This window comes from Rhinoderma darwinii, chromosome 4, assembly GCF_050947455.1.
Source record: "Rhinoderma darwinii isolate aRhiDar2 chromosome 4, aRhiDar2.hap1, whole genome shotgun sequence".
In the NCBI taxonomy this organism is placed as follows: domain Eukaryota; kingdom Metazoa; phylum Chordata; class Amphibia; order Anura; family Rhinodermatidae; genus Rhinoderma; species Rhinoderma darwinii.
This window is the reverse complement of record NC_134690.1, coordinates 312,158,956-312,177,015: the sequence shown is the minus strand read 5'-3', so window position 1 is coordinate 312,177,015 and position 18,060 is coordinate 312,158,956. Positions and strand designations below refer to the sequence as shown.

The following is an 18,060-nucleotide window of genomic DNA, read 5'->3' as shown; positions in this document are numbered from 1 at the left end:
TGAACCGGGCTGAGCTGCAATATCGCAAACAACCTGTGGACAGGTGTGGTGTTTTTTTTAAGAAAGCAGCCATGTTTTTCTAATCTTGGGCAACCCCTTCGGGCCCATTCACGCGAACGTGAATCTCGTCCTTGTGATGGCCGTCAAAACAACGTCCGTCACACGTACCTATTTATTTCAATGGGGTCGTTCACACGACCGTTGTTTCCACGGAGCGTGTGAACGGTCCTCTGAAAAATAGGACTTGTCCTGCGTGTCACACATCCCTTCATAGACTGTAGGGGATCGGTGACAACGTGTTCTGCACGGGTCCACCTCGCATGTGGGAAACTGCAGTTTTTCACGTCCGAGGTGGGCTAAGTTTGTTTGAATTTAGCCTTAAAGACTATAGGGTAGCTTGTTGGTTAGTATGGTGCTGGCATCGATCGCCACCACTCATAAACCAGTCACGTCTGGTATGAAAGCCATGCCTCCTTTTCAACCGCAAACGGCGACTGACATTTGTGACAGCGGTGTCAAAGGCCTTCATTCATATAGTGCTTGGTTAAGCGACACTTTTTTCTCTAAATGCAGTTGTGTTCCCTTGCAGGGTATGGGGAGTAAACCCAAGAATCATGGAAAGGAGATGGGGACAAGTGGGCATTTTATTCTTTACACTCGGTCCCCCTCTCCTCTATGTACATGCCTGCTAAAATGTAGACTACAGAATATATCACGGCTAATGAGAAAAGTCTGAGGCCAGGTCATAATTAGCGTTATTACGCAGTTTATATTCCCACCTTGAATAGATTTTTCTGCATATACTTACATGTAGCGTATAGACGTTCCCCCCCCCCCTAAAACATAGTGGAAAAACGGTCAAAGGCTGCAACCTCATGCACACAATCATATTATATATATATATATATATATATATATACATGATGTATGGATCTTCAGCATGGCGCCCATAGAATTGTAAGATTTTACTGTGAGGTTCATGGCGTGTTCTATCACCTGTCATATTACAGTGCTATTCTCACCTAGAAGTATTTTGTAGGGACTCCGTGTGTCACGTAAGGCCATATACGTGCTGAGCCGAGACATTTGCATGTGGCCCATACATGTTTAAAAAAAAAAGTCTTCCAAAAGTACATTGCCTTTAGGTTGCTTGAAAAGTAAGGCTGGGTTCACACGAGCATGTTACGTCCGTAAAGGACGGAACGTATTTTGCCCGCAAGTCCCGGACCGAACACAGTGCAGGGAGCCGGGCTCCTAGCATCATAGTTATGTACGATGCTAGGAGTCCCTGCCTCTCCGTGGAACTACTGCCCCGTACTGAAAACATGATTACAGTACTGGACAGTTGTCCTGCAGCGAGGCAGGGACTCCTAGCATCGTACATAACTATGATGCTAGGAGCCCGGCTCCCTGCAGTGTGTTCGGTCTGGGACTTGCGGGCAAAATACGTTCCGTCCTTTACGGACGTAACATGCTCGTGTGAACCCAGCCTTACTTTTCAAGCAACCTAAAGGCAATGTACTTTTGGAAGACTTTTTTTTTTAAACTAAAACAGTGTATTGGCCTTGTGGACACAGCCGATTTTTTTTTCAAATCTGACGTGTCACTTTATGTGGTAATAACTCCGGAATGCTTTTACCTATCTAAGCGATTCTGAGATTGTTTTCTCGTGACATATTGTACTTTATGATAGTGGGAAAAATTTGGTCGATAAATTCAATATTTATTCGTGAAAAACACAAAAATTTAGTGAAAATGTGCATTTTTCTACATTTAAATGTATCTGCTTGTAAAACAGATAGTAATACCTCACAAAATAGTTACTAGTTAACATTTCCCATATGTGTACTTTATACTTGCATCGTTTTTTGAACATCCTTTTATTTTTCTAGGATATTACAAGGCTTAGAACTTTAACAGCAATTTCTCCCATTTTCAAGAAAAATTCAAAAGGCCATTTTTACAGGGACCAGTTCAGTTCTGAAGTGGTTTTGAGGGCCTTATATATTAGAATCCCCCAATAAATCAACCCATTTTAAAAACTGCACCCCTCAAAGTATTCAAAACCGCATTCATAAAATTTCTTAACCCTTTAGGCGTTTCACAGGAAATAAAGTAAAGTAGAGGGGAAATGTACAAATTTCCTTTTTTTTTTTGCCGAAATTCATTTGTAATAAAAAAAAAATTGTGTAACACAGAAGGTTTTACCAGAGAAATAAGACTCAATATTTATTGCCCAGATTCTGCAGTTTTTAGGAATATCCCACATGTGGCCCTAGTGTGGTAATGGCCTCAGAAGCAAAAGAGCACCTACAGGATTTTGGGGCCTGCTTATTTTTAGATTATATTTTAGGCACCATGTCAGGTTTGAAGAGGTCTTGTGGTGGCAAAACAGTGTAAACTCCCCAAAAGTGACCATTTTCGAAACTAGACCCCTCAAGGAATTTATCTCGGGGTATAGTTAGCACTTTGATCCCACAGGTATTTTGCTATATTTATTGGAGTTAGGCTGGATTTAGACGAGCGTGTGCGTTTTGCGCGCACAAAAAACGTGGCGTTTTGCGAACGCAAAAGGCACTTAACAGCTCCGTGTGTCATCACCATATGATGCGCGGCTGCGTGATTTTCGCGCAGCCGCCACCATTATGACACTCTTGTATGTTTGTGAACAGAAAAGCATGTGGTGCTTTTCTGTTTTCAATCATAGTTTTGACTGCTGTTGCGCGAATCACACGCGTCACACGGAAGTGCTTCCGTGTGCTGCGCGGGATTTTCACGCACCCATTGACTTCAATGGGTGCGTGATGCGCAAACCACGCACAAATATAGGACATGTCGTGCGTTTCACGCAGCGGACATACGCTGCGAGAAAATCACGGACTGTCTGCACGGCCCCATGGACTAACATAGGTTCGTGCGAGGCGCGTCAAAATCACGCACGTTGCACGGACGTATTACACATTCGTGTAAATAAGCTCTTAGTCTGTGAAAATATACTTTTTTTTTTTCTGAAAAAAACATAGAAATTTGAAATATTTACAAGGAATAAAGAAGAAAATGCACCCCAACATTTGTAAAGCATCTTCTCCCGATTACGGAAATACCCCATATGTGGTAATAAACTGCTGTTTGGACCCACGGCAGCGCTCAGAAGGGAGGGAGCGCCATTTGGATTTTGGAGCGCAGATTTTGCTGGATTGGTTTTTAGTGCCATGCCGCGATTGCAACGCCCTGGAGGGAACAAAACAGTGGAAAGACCCCAAAAGTGACCCCATCTGGGAAACTACACCCCTCAAGGAATTTTTCTAGGGGTATAGTTAGCATTTATACCACACAGGTTTTTTACAGAATTTAGTAGAATTAGGCCGTTAAAATGAATATAAACATTTTTGTCCACTAAAATGTTGAATTTTTTCATTTTCACAAGGGATAAAGGAGAAAAAGTTGCCCTAAATTTGTAACGCAATTTCTCCCGAGTATGACAATACCCCACATGTGGTAATTTATTTTTTTAATAGAAATTAATTAACCTTTGCAGGACTGATCCTTTTTTGCTTTTCCATTTTAGTTTTTCACTCCACGCCTTCCAAACGCCATAACTATTTTTATTTTTCCATGAATTGAGCAGTGTGAGGGCTTATTTTTGGCAGGACGAGCTGTCGTTTTTATTGGTACCAATTTTTGGTACATGCAACTTTTTGATCACTTTTTATTACATTTTATTTAGAGCTTTGGTGACCAAAAACAGTGATTTTGGTGTTTTAAATTCTTTATTTCTTACGGCGTTCATAATGCGCTATAAATGACAGTTTTACTTTATTCTGCGGGTCGGTACGATTACGGCGATACCATATGTATATAGTTTTTTTATGTTTTGCAGCGTTTGCACAATAAAATCACTTCTTTATAAAATTTATTTTCTGTGCCACAATATTCTGAGAGCAGTAACTTTTTTATTTTTCAGTCAAAAAAGGGCTTGTTTTTTGCGGGATGGGTTGTAGTTTTTATTGGTACTGTTTTCAGGTACATGCGACTTTTTGATCACTTTTTATTCTATGTTTTGGGAGGGGTGGTGACCAAAAAATAGTGATTCTGGCATTGTTTTTAATTTGTTTTTTTGCGGCGTTCACCGTGCGGTAAAACTAATATTATAGTTTTATAGATTGGGTCGTTACGAATGCGGTGATACCAAATATGTGTACTATTTTTTTAACGGTTTAATTTTTTTCCTATAATAAGATACTTATTACAGGAAAAAAACTTTTATTTTTACACTTTTATAAAACCTTTTCATTAACATTTTTACACTTTCTTTTTTTTTACCTGCAGTTCTGATCGCTGCTAGAATACATTACACTACCTAGGTAGTGTAATGTATTCCAACTGTCAGTGTGACATCACAGTCACTCTGACAGTTAGTCTACGAGGACCAGCCAGAGGCTGGTCCTCATAGTTCCATACATGGCAGACTTGGAGACCGTTGTCTGGCCCCCGGGTGCCATCACAAGCATCAGCAGCCCCCACAATTGCATGGGGGCTTCTGATGTGCTACAAACCCCCCACATGCGGAGATCGGAATCAAGCCCCGCATGTAACGGGTTAATTGCCGAAATCAGCGGCAATGAGCCGCTGATCGGCAACGGTGGAGTGTCAGCTGTCAGGGACAGCTGACCTCCCGGTTCCCGATGCACACGGTCACCAACACTGCATCGCGAACGGCAGTGACGTCCTGTCACTCTGACAGGAAGTCTATCAGGAGGCTGGTCCTGATAGGCTTCCGTACATGGCAGACACGGAGGCCATTACTTGGCATCCGGTCGCTATGCTAGCCATCTGCAAACCTCATGATTTCATTGTGAGGTCTGCCGATGTGCTAGAAACCCCTGAATGCGGTGATTGCAATCGATCACCGAAATGAAGGGGTTAATTGACAAAATCAGCAGAAATAAGCCGCTGATCGGCATACAGTGGAGTGTCAGCTGTCCTCCCGATGCACACTGTACGTTCCCGTGCGCTAAGACACTGGCCACATGGACGTACAGTTGAGTCGTGGTGTGCCTAGGGGTTAATAGACAAGTGGGCGTTGTACAGAGAAGTTTGACGCTGACCAATCAGCGTCATACACTTCTCATTGTTCCAGCCCAGCTTCTTTCACTGCACAATCACGCTGTGCTGAGTATGAATGAGAAGTGTATGACGCTGATTGGTCAGCGTCATATACTTCTTTTCACAACGCCCACTTGGTAAAAAGTAAAAACACGCCGTTGTCTATTAAGAAATGAATTAGCATAAATCTAAAATTGTTCATAACTTTGTCAAAAATTGTTTTTCAAAATAAAAACCACTGTTATCTACATTACAGCGCCGATCAGATTATGTAGGAGATAGGGCACTTATAATCTAGTGACAGCCTCTAAGTGTGCAGTCACACGTGGCAGATTTTGTTAGTTTTCTGCAACTGAAAAATCCGTTCCATTCGTCTGAGTGAAGCTGTGTCTGCAGCAGGTGCATGGATTTCAACAAGTTTTATTTAGATGAATGGAACGGATTTTCAGAAAACTTCTGCACCAAAATCTGCCGAGAGACTGCATCCTTAGGCCGGATTCACACGAGCGTCGCTCATCTCGGACGTGAAAAAATCGTCCGTTTGTCACGTCCGAGGTGCATCTGTGCTCTGCGGGACGCATTATTACGCATCCCCCATAGACCAGAGTCTATGGAGGGATGCGTAAAGCATGAAAAAATAGGACGTGTCATACTTTCTCACGGACCCTTCACGCGGTCCGTTGAAATAACAGCCGTGTGATCGGCCCCATTGAATTACATAGGTCTGTGTGACGGCCATTTTTTTAATGGCTGTCACACGGACACGTTCGTGTGAATAAGGCCTTATTCACAGGAGCGTGTTCGGTCCGTGATATACAAACTATATGCCGGCGGTATTTCCCGGACCGAACACACTGCAGGGCTCTGCCGGGCTCTTATCGTCATAGTTATCTAAAAAGCTAGGAGTCACTGCCTCGCTGCAGGAAATGTGTACCGTACTGTAATCATGTTTTCAGTACGGTACAGTTTTCTGCAACGAGGCAGGGACACCTAGCATCATATATAACTGTGACGATAGGAGCCCGGCTCTCTGCAGTGTGTTCGGTCCGGGAAAATACTGCCTACACACGGTCCGTATATCACAGACCGAACACGCTCATGTGAATCCGGCCTTAGGCTAGATTCACATGAGCGTGTCCATTTTGTGTGTGTAAAAAATGCAGCGTTTTTCTTGCGTTGCAGTTCTGTGTGGCATCCGTGTACGGTGTGCACCTGCATTTTTTTTTTTTTACAAAATTGCCCATAATTACGGACCCATTCATGTCTATGGCCGACGGACACCTTACTGCATCCTTAAGGGAAGGTGTCCGTGCCGTAGAAACTTTCAGAAAAAAATAGGACCTGTCCTATTTTTCTATTTCATGGACCGTGCTCCCATACTTTAAAAGAGCAAGGCCCGTAAAAATGGCCGGCTCTCCGCGGCCGTAATTACGGACACGGTCGTGTGCAAGGGGCCTAAATCCACAAAGGTGTAAATTGATGTTAGTGTGCTATCAAAATAGCTTTCCTCCATTTATTTCTGCTCCAACCTCGGGAGCAGATCCTATCAGAGGAAAGCAGGAGTGGTTTTACTGCATCATTTTATCAATGTGGCATTGGTTTGTAAAGTAACGCATCTCAGCTGTTTGTATTTTCTATTAAAAATCAATGTTTTTTTTATTTTCTCCCCTTATTTCCCTTGCTATGTTCACGTGAAGTTCAGTAGAGCGATGATGTGCCACTGGGAAAAAGGCCTTCTGACACTATTTGCGTTGTTTACTTTATCCTACGTTGAAGCTTTCACAGATGATGAAATACCAGATGAGTGGATGCTCCTCCATGTGGTCCAGGGACAAATAGGTGCAGGAAACTACAGTTATTTGAGACTTAACCATGAAGGAAGGATAATACTGGAGATGAAGAGCCTAAAAGGTGATGCAGATATTTATGTTTCTGCTTCGACCCTTAATCCCAATTTTGATGAGTATGAGCTACAATCTACAACATGTGGCCTGGATGTAATAATTGTCCCAGACCACTTTCACCGCCCAGTGGGAATCGGAATCTATGGACATCCATTTTATCTTGAAAACGAATTTGAAATTAAAGTATACTATGATAGAACTATTGAAGAGGACCCTTTCACCGATGCCTCTTATGACCCCGAACAGCTTGAGGAAAGTCGCAAACCGCAGAAGCAAGCACCGCAGGATGCATCTCAAGAGGAGGAATCTATGCTACGAACTATACTAATAGGAATTCTCAAGATTGTTCTAGAGATACTTTTTTAAGTGCCATTTGTATTCTGCAACAAACTCAAATTTATTCTTTGCAATGAGAACTGGAATCTTCCATAAACAATAAAGGACTAAGTCCAGGATGTAAAATGCACATCAGCAGATTATGTATTTCTGTATTTTACATGACCCAGCTGAAAAGAGGAAAAAAATAAGTTGATTTTAAATTTGGTTATCTAATTTAAAATAAAATAATTGTAACCTTTGTAGTTACGGTTAGTGAAACCAACTGCACTCAAAGTTTACTTACCCATGTTGGATACATAAAAAATAGGTTATAAGCAGGTCTATTGTGTCCTTCACTTGCTGACATGGCAAAAAGAAGTCTCGTGGTGCTGCCTCACTAGTAGGTTAACGGGAGTCCAGCATCCAATTTAACCCTCCTAAGCGGCTAACACCGCTATAGAGGACCATCAGTGTTGAATATCTTAGGGTATGTTCACACACTTAGCAAAAGCCGTCTGAAAATACAGAGAAAACAGCTCCTGAATTTCGCTGCATTTTTTTTACGGGCGTTTTTGGAGCGGTTTTCTGGAGTCTATGAAAATCTGCTCCAAAAACGTCTCAAGAAGTGACATGCACTTTTTTATGCAGCTGTTTTTTTTTTACGCGGCCGTTATTCAAAACGCCTGCTTAATAAAACGCAGGTTTTCCCATTTAAATCAATGGGCAGATGTTTGGAGGTGTTCTGCGTCCGATATTTTGGCCCGAAAATAAGCCGTGTGAACGTACGCTTACTTCTTGAATCAGGCTATGACAATGTTTCAAGAGAAGACAGCCTCGCAATCCAGGCAGGTTTGCAGCCGATTTTCAATTTTTGCAAGTGTTTTTGAGGCATATTTACCTAGCTTTTTCTGAAGCATCAATGGGGAAAATCAACCCGTAAAACGCTTCAAGAAGTGACATGTTACTAAGTTTTTTTTACAATACTTTTTTTAAATTTAGGAGAGTAAATATACACCTCATATGAACTACACAGCATATTTACTATTGAAATCAACGGGGACCTATTTGCAGGCGGATTTGAAGTGTATTTGAACACGAGTGTTTTACCCCTGAAATACACCTAAAAATGTCATGTGAACACTGCCTCAAAGTTTTTTTTCTGTTGTACGCCATATGCAAATTGGCTTTCCAGTTTCAATCAGACCAGGAAGTGTTCAGCTTATTGACTGACAGCTCTCCTTGTGTGATGAAAAAGATGAGCAGATCTGTAAACCAACTGGGGAGGGGAGGGGTTGGAACTCAAAACTCCTGACATTCCCTGGTTTGGCAGACCCCCGAAAGCTAATTTACATATGGTACACAACAGAATACTGCAAGCACTAAGATATTCAACACTGGTGCGTTTCTACTGCTTTACCCTATCACTAACTAACGGTGTTAACCATTTGGGAGGCTAAAATCTGATTATCGACTCCCTCTAAGGGTATGTTCACACACACTAATTACGGACGTAATTCGGGCGTTTTTGCCCCGAATTACGTCAGAAAAACGCGCCTCGATAGCGTTGACAAACATCTGCCCATTGAAAGCAATGGGCTGACGTTTGTCTGTTCACACGAGGCGTAGATTTACGCGCTGCTGTCAAATGACGGCGCGTAAATAGACGCCCGCGTCAAAGAAGTGACCTGTCACTTCTTTGGGCATAATTGGAGCCGTTATTCATTGACTCCAATGAAAAGCAGCGCCAATTACGTCCGTAATGGATGCGGCGTTCAAGCGCCTGCACATGCCGTTACGGCTGAAATTACGGGGATGTTTTCTCCTGAAACCATCCCCGTAATTTCAGCCGTTACGGATGCTGTCGTGTGAACATACCCTAATATGTACTGCCGATTTATAAAACAAATTTCCATAAATCAATAGTACAAGCGAAGAAAAGAAACTTTAATATATCTTTTATTACAAAAAAAATGCCTCTTCTTACTTTCCATGTTCACTGTCAAAATCTGTACAGTATGGTGGAGCGATTCTTAGCTTCGCTTAGAGACCATGTAACAGTTGTCCATACACCTCTATGGGGAGGGAGCAGCAAAGTGGGAGACACACTGCTGCTGCTTCTAGTAAGTGTTTTACCATCTCCATTGTCTGCTTCCCCTTTCCATAGACTCCTAGGCAGCTTTAACCTGATCCCTCAGTGTAGCTGAGAATCAGTCACCTCTCTGCTCTAAGGATACTGTGAGTGAATTCCTGAGTAAGGGTCCTCAAACACAGCCTGACATGGGCAATGTAAACTATCACCGACACAGCTTGGTAATTTATGTTGACGAGCAATCGTTACTAGTCACTCTTCTCCATACATTTCCATCATGTTGGCAGCACAGTGAGATATATTGCCAACAACGATAATATTTAACGCTGCATTAACGTTTCGATCAGACGATGGACAAGCGTTTGCTCGTTGATCAGCTGATTGTACCAGGTTTACCCAGGGCAATGACCGGGAGCGAACGTACGTACGTACGATGATTATTGGCCTGTGTAAAAGGGCCTTAGAGGCTCTGTCACCAGATTTTCAAACCCCTATCTCCTATTGCAGCAGATCGGCGCTGCAATGTAGATAACAGTAGCTTCTTTTTTTTTTTTTTTTTAAAAACAAGCATTTTTGGCCAAGTTATGACCATTTTTATATTTATGAAAATGAGCCTTTATTAAGTACAACTGGGCGTGTTTAAAGTTATGTCCAAGTGGGCGTGTATTGTGTGTGTACATCTGGGCGTTTTTACTTGTTTTACTAGCTGGGCGTTGTGAATAGAAATGTATGATGTTGATGAATCAGCATCATCCACTTCTCTTCGTTACCACCCAGCTTCTGGCAGTGCACAGACACACAGCGTGTCCTCGCGAGATCACGCTGTGACATTACTCACTTCCTCCCACAGGAACTTCATCGCGTCGGATGAGCGAAGACACGCTGTGTGTCTGAACTGCCAGAAGCTGGGTGGTAACGAAGAGAAGTGGATGATACAATACGAGATAGGGGTTTGAAAATGTGGTGACAGAGCCTCTTTAAGTGATTAAAAAATAGTATAGTATGATAAGTGGAGAAAGAGATCTATTTTTCAATACGATATTGCAAAGTTTCTTATCTTCGCTTATACTATTTATTTATGGAAAGTTCTAAATGGAGGTACACCTCTGTAAACTGAAGTGTTATGTCCTCAGCTATGCTATAGCCCATGTTTATGTAGGTTTGTAAATGGAATACTATTGTTGATACAAATAGTTTTCTAAATAGGGAAAATAATTTGAAGACCTTATAGGTTAATTTAATCCTATTGTTTACATTTACCAGATTTAAGGGCTTGTACAAGATTAGAAAAAACATGACTTTCTTCCAGAAACAACGCCACTTCTGTCCATATGTAGGTTGTGTCGGATACTGGAGCTCCGCTACTATACCACACACAACCCATAGCTTTGTGCGGCAGTCTTTATTGTTTTTGGAAGACAGTAGTTTTGTTCTGTTTTTTTGTTTTTTTTTTTTAACTTTCTGGAGCAGTAATTTAGACATTAAACTTAACGGACTATTTTTACAAATATAAATTGATCAGGTCTATCTGTATTTGGAATTTGTTAATTCAGGAAGTATTTTGTAAACAAGAGCACGGGCAGAATGTTATTTGTTGCTGTCCAACTTTTTGCATGGACATGCTTTGGAAATAAAATAGCTGATATTAATGTCATGTTTATTCGTGGATAATATGTTTCTACTAACTGCTCAAGAGTAATCTAATATATTTGAGTTTTCGCCTATTTGTGGAAGGTCTTCCCACTCAGGCTAGGACTATATGCCAGATTTTAACATTGTTACAAGCATGCGACAGAAAAGAATGAAAACTGGCTGAGACATTGCTACAGCAACTATCACTGAACGCTTGCATTATTTCACAGAGAGTTAATTATATGGTATGAATGAATGTGTTCCTCATGCACAAACAACTTGTTTTGGATGATCTAGACGTGATGATCAATATGGATCTTGGGGTAATTTTAGATGTGTCGGGTTCATTGCAGAAATTTCTGCCGCATGTGTCATTAACGATTAGGCAATTGATAGGCCTAGAAAAGCAAGTAGTGTGAACATACCCTAATGGTTATTGCAGAGTGTTTTCAGCCGCTTACGTCCTGAAAAATCGGAAGCAGAACGCCTCCAAACATCTTCCCATTGATTTCAATGGGGAAAAAATGGAGCTGTTCCAACGGGCCGTTTTTTTCACAGCCGTTTTTCAAAACGGCTGTAAAAAAGAAGTGCATATCACTTCAGCCGTCTTTGGAGCAGTTTTTCATAGATTCTAGAAAAACAGCCGCGAAGATTGCGAGTGGCTTAAAAAACTTCTGAAAATCGGAGCTGTTTTCCCTTGAAAACCGCTCCGTATTTTCAGACGTTTGTGTGCGCACATACTTTTTGCTCTACGGCTGATTACCGCTCTGTTTTTGCAGAGTTGTTATCAGGCGCATGGCAAAAAGACTGCCATTCTGCTTGTGCGAATTTACCAAAAATCATGGCCCTTCTTTTGGAGGGTTAAACCACTCTATGCAGTTTGAGAAACCCAATTAAAAACAAAAATCTCTTTAGAATGTGACATTTGTATCTTTAGTTGATTTTCAAAACCATTTAACGAACTTCCAAGTAGCATAATCTATTAGGTTAAAACATGGTCCCAATCATTATTATAAAGCCCTTCAAACCACAAAAAAAAAAAAACACCTTTATAGTACATGTTATAGTGAGATGTTGATTCTGGGCTTTAAGCAGCTTTTAAGGTTTTGCATACATTTATAAAAAAAAAAAAAAAAAGTATGCACAGTGCAATAGTTGCAACTTATTACATCAATGTATGTGCACATAAACATTAAGATTAAAAAAAAAAAGTCAATCAAAGAGCAGCACATAGCATATTCTATATCAGCAAGGATATTAGAACGCTACTGGTTAACAGCTGCTGTGCAATGAGCACAACCAAAAGTGAACACTTTTTTATTCTTGTAAAATGAAGACACAATTCTGTTATTTCCACCTTCAAGAAATATCAGTGCACACCGGAGTACTTCTCGTTTTAATCTTTTTAGTATGAGGTATCTTTCTCCCAAAGTACTGATTTTACAAAAAAGCATGAGCGCTATATCCATAAGAGTTGCTTTTAGCACAATTCCTAGCATGCCAGGAAATTAAGTAAAATTTAAAAAAAATTTATTTGATGTAAAAAGGTGGAAAAAGTGGTACATATTTATTTGTGACCTTTCCAAGAGACCACACACACAAGTATTTTTTTGACTAGCACCGTTTCGAAAGACTTGTGCAATTCTCCAACAAATAGGAATAAATGTTAGTTTTATCCTTCTTTACTGTTTTTGCCTCTCTTCACTCCTTTCTTTGGTGTTGCCGGGACATTTTGACAGCAGTCACATATCCAGCGACCTAAAATGAAAGTTTAAATGGATTTATCAAGAATGTATTTGGCATACAGAAATATTACCCAATTATGACCGTGAATGTTTTTTGTTTTTTTAGGAAGCGCTTGCATGTACACACTCTTTAGCCCCTTCCCCCTTGGGCTGTAATAGTAGATTGCGGTAAAATGTCATACTATTCTAGTGGAGAGATGATGCGTGCTCAGTAGCTGTGCCTTTACTAGTGAGTGTCGCCTATAATACACAGCGGACATCCAGCTGTGAATGGGGATGACTGGCCCCACCAGTAAAACCTATTAGATGCTGGGTGACAGTTGGTGGAGTTGCCCATTGGCCAAGTCATGATCTCTGGGTGCTAATGAGTTGCTATGGGAGCAGGATGCCTAACATGACCTTAGTCTGCCCAGTGACGCAACCCATAAACAGCCTGGAAAAGCTTGCTATATAATAATGTATAAATTTGAAATAAAAGTTCTAACGTTTATGAAGAAAAAAAAGTGACGCTGTAGACGCGCATTTTGCTTCACCTATCTAAAATGTTACTGTCCTAATTATTACAAACAACCTAAACCGTTAAATATTTTTCCAGCAGTGAAAATGGTTGATATAAAAGAAAAACAAAACTACTTGTTACAGCATGTGATGCCTCCATATAAAATATGTCCTATGGCCACTTTAGGACGAGTGTATTTGTCAGTATTTGTAAGCCAAACCAAGAGTGGGTCTAACACACAAGCAGAAATCTTTCCATTGTACTTTTTCTGTGTAAGGTTCCACTCTTGGTTTTGCCTTACAAATAATGATGCAAACAACTGACTAAAATATGGAAGTGTGAAAGTGGCCTATGGCTCTGTCACATTGGTGTCACAGTTCTGTTTGGTTTTCTTTGCTCATAACAAGCATAATAGTGTAGTCAGCTGTACCGTTCTGGCCGGTAAACCTAAAAAACACTTGATATTGATTGGGTCTGTCATGGTTACTAAACAATTTTTATATATATATATATATATATATATATATATATAATGTGAAAATAACCTTAAAGAGTCTCTGTCAACAGATTATAAGTGCACTATCTCCTACATAATCTGATCGGCGCTGTAATGTAGAGAACAGTGGTTTTTATTTTGAAAAATGATAATTTGAGTAAGTTATGAGCAATTTTAGATTTATGCTAATTCGTTCCTGAATGACCAACTCGGCGTGTTTTTACCTTTTACCAACTGGGCGTTGTACAGAGAAGTTTATGACGCTGACCAATCAGCATCATACACTTCTCATTGTTCCAGCCCATTGTTAGTGTGATTGGGCAGTGAAAGAAGCTGGGCTGGAACAATGAGAAGTGTACAACGCTGATTGGTCACTGATTAGTCAGTCATAAACTTCTCTGTACAATGGCCAGTTGGTCATTAAGAAACTAATTAGAATAAATCTAAAATTGTGCATAAATCTAAAATTGCTCATAACTTGCTCAAAAATGATCATTATTCAAAATAAAAACCACTTATCTACATTCCAGCGTACAAAAATAGGGGAAGTATTACAAAAAGTTTGCTCACCACATATCCACTGCGTTTCCATTGCGTTTGATTGATGCAAGTTGGTATAAATAAATCCAAGTGCTGCAGGTGCTCGTAGATATTCCCAAACTGGTCCTGTGTCGACAGCAGGTGATCAAGGCATCCTGGGAACACGCTTATGCGTTTCAGACCAGTGTGGTTCTTAATCATAGCTTCAAGCTATGATTAAGGACCTCACTGGTCTGAAACGCATAAGCGTGGTCCCAGGATTTTTTGTTTTAACCTCCTTGTTTTAAATATGACCAAATAAACCTTACAACTTTTATTTTGAGTGCTGGATATACCTTCACTATACACCACTATTATCTACATTACAGCGCCGATCAGATTATGTAGGAGTTCGGGCACTTATAATCTGGTGACAGAGCCTCTTTAAGCTATGTTTTACGTCACGTTTGGGAGATCCATTCTCTTGTAGTCTTCTTAGATGAAAAGGAAATTTGCTCTACAAGGTAAAGAGGACACACTCCCTAACATTTTCTTGGAGAAGGTTCCCCTTTCCCTCATGCTACGATTCAATCCACCTTTTGATCTGAAAATGCTTATGGGAGGATGGAATCTTCAGAATGATAAAACTCACAAAATACATAAACATACCTGATGGAAGAGCACCAAGGCCAACACAGAAAGTATGGTAGCCACGGTCACAGTGGTCACAGAACATCATTTCCTCTTCATGGTGAGGCTGTCCGCATATAATACATGTTTTACACTCCATACATTGCCAAGGATATTTCTTTATTATCGTAACAAGTTCAGGTGACATATCCAAACATGATGGATGGCCTATGGAAATAGAAAAAAAAATCTCTCAGCAGTAATCATCTTTACAACACTTCTCACTCTCTAGATTTCCTTTAGTTTCAACGTCTATGATTTGTAATTTGTCTCAAAATTTCTTCTCTGATGGTTTGAACCGTTGTAATCCAGGGCTCTGTTCACATCTGTATTAGAGGTTCCGTCAGGAGCCCCAGACTCAGATTCATTAGGTGGTTGTTCCAACTGGATGAGAAGGAAGGCCTTCCAGCGATCAGCTGATTTCTGGTTTTGCTGCAGAAACCCTTGGCATTCAGCTGATATCCCCAATAGTGGCCATTGGCTAGGAAATGTAGTACTACACGGCCCCCATTTAATGGCAAATGGAAAAGGGTTGTCCAGTTACTACACAATAAAAAAAAAAATATTCACAATGATGGTTGACATAAGTACCTCAGTGTAATGTTGGTGGCTAGAACTCAAATACAAGAATATACATGTGCTATACATAGGGTAAAGATGTCAGGAATACTGTCTTTTGTACTTGCAGAATCCCCACAACACATTGTAATTGGAGACAGGGTTGAGAGATAATGATCTTTATTAAATAAAAGCGTGTCCTGGAAGTTTTCTGTTGATTCCAGGAATTGTCTCAACATGTAAACGTCAAATAATTGGTAACGGGCGTTTCGGATGTTGGAATAAAGATGCCTTAGTTTTTTCACTACCTCCTATTTGGACTGTTAAAAAAAAAAAATAATTGTTACATTTAGGCTGGATTCACACGAGCATGTTCGGTCCGTAAAGGACAGAACGTATTTCGGCCGCAAGTCCCGGACCAAACACACTGCAGGGAGCCGGGCTCCTAGCATCATAGTTATGTACCACCCTAGGAGTCCCTGCCTCACAACTGGCCCGTACTGTAATCATGTTTTCAGTATGGGACAGTAGTTCCACGGAGAGGCAGGAACTCATAGCGTCATAGATAACTATGATGGTAGGAGCCCGGCTCCCTGCAGTGTGTTCGGTCCAGGACTTGCGGCCGAAATACGTTCCGTCCTTTATGGACCGAACATGCTCATGTGAATCCAGCCTAACCTGTTAATAGTGTATGAGTAGAACAAAGCCCATCAGGTGACAAGTTGAAGTCGTCCTGATTCAGAGTGCTGTTTAAACTTGCTTTATTGCAGTCTCCTCAACAGTCATCCATAAGTACCTTAGTAGAAGATTCTAAAACGCTAGTATCGATTATGTATACTGCCAGATCGCACAGAGTCATGTCTGATCAGCGGGGTTCCCCAGCGGTTAAACTCCCGGCAATCAGACCATTATGGTAGATCAAATCTATATTCCGTAAATGTCTATAGTGGGAAATGCTCTCTAAAAAAAGGAGTAAACCCAGGCTCCAGCACTTCAAATTATGAGCACAAATCTCTCTAAAATGGGGTAAACTCACCACAAATTATTGGATTTGATCAATTATAAATCTAATTATTCCTTTATTAAATGCTATATCAGGACTGCTAAAGTCTATCGGACGTTCACTTATTTCAGAGGATGCCAGTACAGCGCATTTGTGGAACAAATAGTTTGTATGTTTCTCCTGCAAAATAAAACGTGTTATCTGTTTAAACAGTGAGAACAGCAGCAAATCACTGCAGGAAGCGATCACTACTTACACTATGTGGCCAAAAGTATGTGGACGCCTTACCATCACACCTACATGAGCTTGTTAGACACCCTATTCCAAAGATGGGCGTTAATATGAAGTTGACAAAGTTAATAGATAACCCCAGTATGCGAGGGGTAACTATTTCAAGATAAAACACGTTGCCAACACAGGCACAAAATACCCTTTTCCCGCAACACTGTAATAATCATAAATAAAACTACAATACAAAATTTATTAACTCTTTATTGACCAGCCTATTGTGGGCCTTAATGACAGAGCAATTTTTTCCAGTTGTCATATCTCAAACTAAATAACTTTTATTTTTACGTATACATAGCCATGTGAGGGCCTGTTCTTTGTAGGTTGTATTTTTTAAATGGCACAATTTTTGGTACATATAATTTTTTAACTTTTTTGTAAGGGGAATGGAATTTTGCCCTTGTTTTTTTGCGTCTTAAATTTATGTTGTTTAACGTGTGGTATAAATAAAAAAAACTATTCTGTGGGTTGTTAAGATTACACCACCAAATGTTGGTTAACCCCTTAATGACCTGCTACATTTTTCCGTTTTTGCCTCACTGCATTTCAGCAGCCATAGCGTTTATTTTTCTATTGACGTGGCTATACGAGAGGCCTTTCTTTTTATGCAGGAGAATTTTTTTATTTTTTTTGCAGGGTTAGGGGGGTAGAATTTTTTTCACTGTATAATATAATTGTTTTGTTTTTTTTACAGCGTGAATATAGGAAAAAGCAATCCTCTACATTGTTTTTTTTTTATCCTGTTCATGTTTTACACTAAATAACCTGTTAAATTAATCCTTCAGGTTATTACGGTTGTGTAGACACCCTATGTCCAGGTTTTTGTTTTTTTTTTAACCTTTTTATTGAACATTTTTTCCAAACCATTGAGTTTGTGGGGGAAACAGAAGGAAAGTAGGGAAGGGGAACAATGTAATACCATCAGTAGTCCAGAGGATCATTGAAATTTCCATTAAACACCAATTAATCATCATCAAAAGGTTGACCTAACTGGTCGAGCATAATGAGTAGATGAGAAGGGGGGAGCGGGGAAAGGGGAGAAGGACAGGAAAAAAGAAAAGAAATAAACAAAATAACTCATTTTTAGCTCGCTGTGCTTATAAAGGAAACAATGCAGATGCAACACTCACATGCATATGAAATTGTAAGCAATTCCCCACCCCATTGAATTTTAAAAAGAGAAACATAAATCGTGGATGGAGGCATCCGCAGG

At 40.4% G+C, this 18,060-nt stretch overlaps 2 protein-coding genes across 8 annotated transcripts in view; one reads left to right on the top strand and one right to left on the bottom strand.

The window, feature by feature from the left end:
- C4H6orf120 (chromosome 4 C6orf120 homolog) overlaps window positions 1–18,060 on the top strand; it is a 108,968-nt gene that overhangs the window by 1,230 nt on the left and 89,678 nt on the right. For 2 of the 4 annotated variants that reach the window (XM_075862736.1, XM_075862739.1), the window contains exon 2: window positions 6,809–11,498. The exons of 1 other annotated variant lie outside the window; for it this stretch is intronic. In XM_075862736.1, the coding sequence (XP_075718851.1) occupies window positions 6,809–7,376 (568 nt within the window). In that variant the 3' untranslated portion in view covers window positions 7,377–11,498. Of the gene's footprint in view, window positions 1–6,803; window positions 11,499–18,060 lie in introns of those variants that run through there. One more of the 4 variants, XM_075862738.1, reaches the window with a different exon arrangement.
- Window positions 12,259–18,060, bottom strand: part of PHF10 (PHD finger protein 10) — a 243,444-nt gene continuing 237,642 nt past the window's right edge. For 2 of the 4 annotated variants that reach the window (XM_075862731.1, XM_075862735.1), the window contains 2 exons: window positions 14,978–15,166; window positions 12,259–12,807 (listed from right to left, as the gene is read on the bottom strand). In XM_075862731.1, coding sequence (XP_075718846.1) covers window positions 12,722–12,807; window positions 14,978–15,166 — 275 coding nt within the window. In that variant the 3' untranslated portion in view covers window positions 12,259–12,721. Of the gene's footprint in view, window positions 12,808–14,977; window positions 15,167–18,060 lie in introns of those variants that run through there. The other 2 variants (XM_075862734.1, XM_075862732.1) reach the window with 2 other exon arrangements.